A 5,710-nucleotide genomic window follows, 5' to 3' on the forward strand; every position below is an offset into this window, starting at 1 on the left:
CACTTGTGTTCTACTCGTGCAGGTAACATCAAACCATAAAACTTAGGCTCGGATGCCATTGTTGGGGAACGTAGTAATTTCAAAAATTTTCCTACGCACACGTAAGATCATGGTGATGCATAGCAACGAGAGGGGAGAGTGTTGTCTACGTACCCTCGTAGACTGAAGCGGAAGAGTTGACGCAACGTAGAGGAAGTAGTCGTACGTCTTCCCGGTCCAACCGATCCAAGCACCGTTACTCCGGCACCTCCAAGTTCTTGACACACGTACAGCTCGATGACGCACCCCGGGCTCCGATCCAGCAAAGCTTCGGGGAGGAGTTCCGTCAGCACGACGGCGTGGTGAAGATCTTGATGTTCAACCGTCGCAGGGCTTCGCCTAAGCACTGCTACAATATGACCGAGGTGGAATATGGTGGAGGGGGCACCGCACACGGCTAAGGAACGATCACGAAGATCAACTTGTGTGTCCTAGGGTGCCCCCCTGCCCCCGTATATAAAGGAGCCAAGGGAAGGGGGCGGCCGGCCAAGGAGGGGCGTGCCAGGGGGGAGTCCTACTCCCACCGGGAGTAGGACTCCCTTCTTTCCTAGTTGGAGAAGGAGAAGCGGGGAAAGAGGAGGAAGAGGGGAAGGAAAGGGGGGGCGCCGCCCCCTTTCCTTGTCCTATTCGGACTAGGAAGGGGAGGGGCGCGCGGCCACCTCCTGCCTCCTTCTCTCTTCTCCCTCAAGGCCCATGTAGGCCCAATAACCCCTCGGGGAGTTCCGGTAACCCCCCGGTACTCCGATAAAATGCCGATTTCACCCGGAATGATTCCGATGTCCAAATATAGGCTTCCAATATATCGATCTTTATGTCTCGACCATTTCGAGACTCCTCGTCATGTCCGTGATCACATCCGGGACTCCGAACAACCTTCGGTACATCAAAATACATAAACTCATAATGAAACTGTCATCGTAACTTTAAGCGTGCGGACCCTACGGTTCGAGAACAATGTAGACATGACCGAGACACGTCTCTGGTCAATAACCAATAGCGGGACCTGGATGCCCATATTGGCTCCTACATATTCTACAAAGATCTTTATCGGTCAGACCGCATAACTACATACGTTGTTCCCTTTGTCATCGGTATGTTACTTGCCCGAGATTCGATCGTCGGTATCCAATACCTAGTTCAATCTCGTTACCGGCAAGTCTCTTTACTCGTTCCGTAATACATCATCTCACAACTAACACATTAGTTGCAATGCTTGCAAGGCTTATGTGATGTGTATTACCGAGAGGGCCCAGATATACCTCTTCGTCAAACGGAGTGACAAATCCTAATCTCAAAATACACCAACCCAACATGTACCTTTGGAGACACCTGTAGAGCTCCTTTATAATCACCCAGTTACGTTGTGACGTTTGGTAGCACACAAAGTGTTCCTCCGGTAAACGGGAGCTGCATAATCTCATAGTCATAGGAACATGTATAAGTCATGAAGAAAGCAATAGCAACATACTAAACGATCGGGTGCTAAGCTAATGGAATGTGCCATGTCAATCAGATCATTCAACTAATGATGTGATCCCGTTAATCAAATAACAACTCTTTGTCTATGGTTAGGAAACACAACCATCTTTGATTAACGAGCTAGTCAAGTAGAGGCGTACTAGTGACACTTTGTTTGTCTATGTATTCACACATGTATTATGTTTCCGGTTAATACAATTCTAGCATGAATAATAAACATTTATCATGATATAAGGAAATAAATAATAACTTTATTATTGCCTCTAGGGCATATTTCCTTCATCAAATCCACACTAACTTGGTCCATTACCTCAGTAGCACATCCTATGAATCTCCTGCCAGTGTCAGTGCCTTCAAATGCCACAAACTTGCCCGCCCTCTGCCTGTGCAGGATGCACCTTCTGGCAGATTCAGTCACAAGCCCACAGAAACTAGGGTCTATCACAGTGTCAGGAGTTTGCTGCAAAAGCAAAAGCATATCTATATCAAGAACAACTCACATATATCAACTTAAATGGAAAAATCTCAAATATCTTCAAACCCTAACCCTACCCTAACCCTAGAACAGAATAGACAGGAGAGGGAGAGGATAGACTGAGATGACTTACAAAGTACTCCATCTGCATGCTGCTGAACTCGCTCATGTACTCGTCATCGTCGTTCGACGTCTCGTTGCTCTTCGGCCACGACGGCATGGTCGCGGCGTCGCCGGAGCGCTAGAAGAGGAAACAGAAGCAGAGGAGAGCAGAGAGGAGTTGAGTGAGCTCGGGGGAGAGTGAGAGAGCTGGTGGGCACGAGCGGCCCAGTCGGCCAGGTTATGACCTGGTCCCGACCAGGTGCGACCGACGAGCGGCTCTAACGGCCCCGCGCGTGCGCCGTTAGCCGTTAGGCGGGCCGCCAGCCTGGCACGTGGGCCACTCACATCAGAATCGCGGTTAAAACGGTCAAAACCACCATTCAGTCAACCTGATAGTTTTTAGTCACGTTTTTACGTTTTTTTGGTAGTTTTGGGCCACTTTTAAAAAAGTGGTAGTTCCGTGGGACGCAAACCCCTAAACGGTAGTTTTTTGTCAATCACTCGAAAACTACCATAGGCTAACAAGGTGCTAGTAAAAAATAATATAATGTACCACGCGGGCAGCAAAATGCAGAAAGTCGTGTCCCGGCACATTAACCACACCTTGTTCAGAACTTTGATCTCACAGAAAACACAAATTCATTTTTCTGCTGATGGACTGAAACATTAATTGGAATAACTAAACTCATTACAGACTAAGAGAAATGCAGCAAGAACAACAAACACAGCAGGAACCATGTTCAACTCACAGAAAGAACCACCACATCTGTGTTGACACCAGATGCTCGATCTAAGAGAAATGCGGCTAACAACGTTGAAGTAGTGGCCATTGCCAACGTATTACAGACCAATGTCACTGCACCATTGTTCAAACAGTTTCAGAATTTTAGAACCGTGATGGCAAAGCAAATAGGTTTCCTACTGTCAGGAGGACAATCCAAGTTTAACTAGCAGAAACACAATAACTGGTGGGTTTTCCTGAACCCATATCTCTTGTCGTTGTGTCTGAGGCGGCGGCACTTCTGAAGATGTGAACAGCAAGATGACTTGTAGGGGTCCTGTCTCTGGCATCTCTGTACTAGGCATCGACATCCGGGTACCGCAGCGCCGCGTGGGCTGAATTAGCAGAAAAATAGTTAAGCAGTTAGGCATCATGTGTCACAGACAGAAACAGAAACGGGTTAATGAGAAGAGGTTCAAAACAGTGTATTCGAAACAATTACAGTAGGCTAAGAAATAGGGAAAAAATGTATTCTCTGTTAAGGTGAACTGATTTTGGTTTTGAGGTTCCAAATTTTACCACTAGCGACACATAGCATTAAACTGAAGAACAGCAGCATCAAAAGCAATACTTTCCATGTCAAGGTTCAGTGTGGATTTTTTTACTTATGAAATGATTTTCCCCCAAAAAACAACTAGGTTCAGGAAAACCTTCTAGCATCTGTGCAGAGACTGATATGTACAACAACTCTTACTGATGATCTTTATAATAATCCTACAATAGTTTAGACTATTTCCAAGTCCTAACTGAAAGTTATTTAGCGAAAGTTTCAGCAAACTGTTCTTCAGAGTTCAGACTAGTAGTTTCGAACACTGTTTTCCGAGCAACTGCAAATATGAGGAGAAGAGTAGGAAGTTGGGGGCCTCGATCTTACCAGGAGTCCCGGGCGTGACGACGACGATGTGGAAGAGCGGGCCGCTGGTGGGCAGGAGGTCGACGAGGAGTAGAAAAAGCCGACCATCACGTGTGGGGAAGCACATGACGAGGTTGGCGACACGCAGCCGCCTGACCAGCTTCTTCCTCAGGCGGAATACGGACCTCCCCCTGAATTCGAACGCGCCGTGGCTGATGCGGGTCCCGTCGGCGCTCACCTCCTGGCATTCGATCGCCCGCGATCGCAACAGTCTAGTCAGGCTTCCGGGGAGGGGGAGCTGCAAGTGAGTCGCAAAGAACCATCATGATGCCAGCCAGTAGATCATGAATCGGAAGTGCGGCAACCAAGAAACAAAGGATTTAACCATGAACTGTCCCCGAGAAACGCAAGATGCCAGGAACAGAGCCAAGAAAGAATGAAATTAACAAGGTCTACAACTGCAATCCCCGCGGTTGAATTCGTAAGCAAATTAACGAAATCGAAGAACTCAATTCGCCCAGTCATCAAGAATCGGAAGGCGAGGCGGAAACTAATTCGTGAAAATATATCAAGAAGCGGGCATGGCCATGGCGGACTCACCCCAGTCTGACGTGGAAGGCGAGGAATGCTCCCCTCGGCAGCGGCAGAGATGGGCTCCACGACCCAGTGCATCATCACGCTGAGGTTGTCGATGCTGTCGACGCTGACGCCATTGGCCTTCCAGCGGAGGTACCTCCCGTTGGCGGCGCAGAGGTAGCCGGCGCCGGCGCCGGCGTGGCGGAGGCGGAGTTCGACGTCGCCCTCGAACCCGGACCTGTGGACCTCCCAAATAATCTCCACTAACCCCGGATGGTAGTGGTTGCGCTGAATGATGCGGTGGCTGCGGGGCGCCGGCGCGACCGTGGCCCTGGCGGCGAGGTAGCGGCCGTAGGCGGCTCTTTGGAGGAGTACGCGCCCCTCCTCGACGTAGGGATCGTACACGTGCACCGCCCACACAACGTTCGTCGAATCCCGGCGGTGGCGGAGGGAGACGCCATGGCCGTCCTCGTCGGCGTGCAGGTACAAGCCGTGCACGCGGCTGCTCAGCCGCACGTGGTGGCCGTGATGGAACTGCTCCATCTGTCGCCGGCGACGGGGAGAGGCGGGGGTCGCTGCGGGGTGGAGAGTGAGGGAGGCGGGGGTTCTTGGTTTCTTGGGGCTCCGGCGACGGGAAGAAGATGAGAAGCGAAAGCTGTTGGTTGAGACGGTTATCTTCGGGCGCTAAGCCGGAGTATTTCAAGGTGCCTGAGAAGCCGTCGCCTAGGCTTGTGGGCTTATGGGCCGTATCCTAGGAAATACGTCCTCCGCAACATCTTCTTTCCTCAAAAAAAAAAAAAAAAAAAAAAAAAACAACACTGCTAGCGATTCTCAAAAAAAAAAAAAAACGCTGCTCGCATTTCTCAGAAAAAAAAACCCAACGCTGCTCGCTTTCTTTGGTCAAAAAATAAATACAAAACACTGCTCTGTTCCTAAAAAAGACACTCGAGAAAAAAGCTCGCACTTGTATCACGTTTTATATATTAAAAAGGAATGTGTATCAGGTATACATGTTGTATATATACATTAAAACAAAATACATGGATCTATGTCTCTTTGTTTTCATGGAGCATTTGTCCTTGATCACGGAGAAGGATAAGCCTAGTCTTAACGGGGAGGGATTGCAGTACATGCTAGATCATCTATGATTTGTCTCTCTTCCTTTGTACATTTCCATCAAAATATAAATAATTTGACATAGTATGGGCCTTCTTTGTTGTTTACGCTTAGAAAAGGTTGTCCATTCGCCTTTGCTTTTTAATAAAAGTTGGGTCAGGGGGAAACCCCTATCTTAAAAAAAAAAGGTTGTCCATTAGATAGTTGCATTTGTGGCACCCCATTTGAGTACAGTAGATTACCACTGTATTCGGAAGGATCGCCGCACTCACCAGCACTGGCGTATGCT

The 5,710-nt window shown here is 48.7% G+C and overlaps 1 protein-coding gene across 1 annotated transcript; it reads right to left on the reverse strand.

Moving 5' to 3' along the window:
* Positions 1–2,789: 2,789 nt before the first annotated feature.
* On the reverse strand, positions 2,790–4,958 carry LOC123154309 (uncharacterized). Its single transcript, XM_044573064.1, has 3 exons — positions 4,330–4,958; positions 3,751–4,027; positions 2,790–3,211 (listed from the first exon to the last, which is right to left on the reverse strand). Exons 1-3 carry the CDS (start codon positions 4,846–4,848, stop codon positions 3,174–3,176), a joined length of 834 nt encoding a protein of 277 aa, XP_044428999.1. The 5' UTR covers positions 4,849–4,958; the 3' UTR covers positions 2,790–3,173.
* Positions 4,959–5,710: the final 752 nt, after the last annotated feature.

Source organism: Triticum aestivum, chromosome 7A (genome assembly GCF_018294505.1).
Source record: "Triticum aestivum cultivar Chinese Spring chromosome 7A, IWGSC CS RefSeq v2.1, whole genome shotgun sequence".
NCBI classification, from domain to species: Eukaryota; Viridiplantae; Streptophyta; class Magnoliopsida; order Poales; family Poaceae; genus Triticum; species Triticum aestivum.

Excerpts from the sequence above, each read along its gene's own strand:
- LOC123154309 (XM_044573064.1), bottom strand. The coding sequence starts at position 4,848 with ATGGAGCAGTTCCATCACGGCCACCACGTGCGGCTGAGCAGCCGCGTG. Across the intron at positions 4,028-4,329 it reads GCCTTCCACGTCAGACTGGG|CTCCCCCTCCCCGGAAGCCT; the intron begins GTGAGTCCGCCA and ends ACTCACTTGCAG. Across the intron at positions 3,212-3,750 it reads CGTCACGCCCGGGACTCCTG|CCCACGCGGCGCTGCGGTAC; the intron begins GTAAGATCGAGG and ends CTGCTAATTCAG.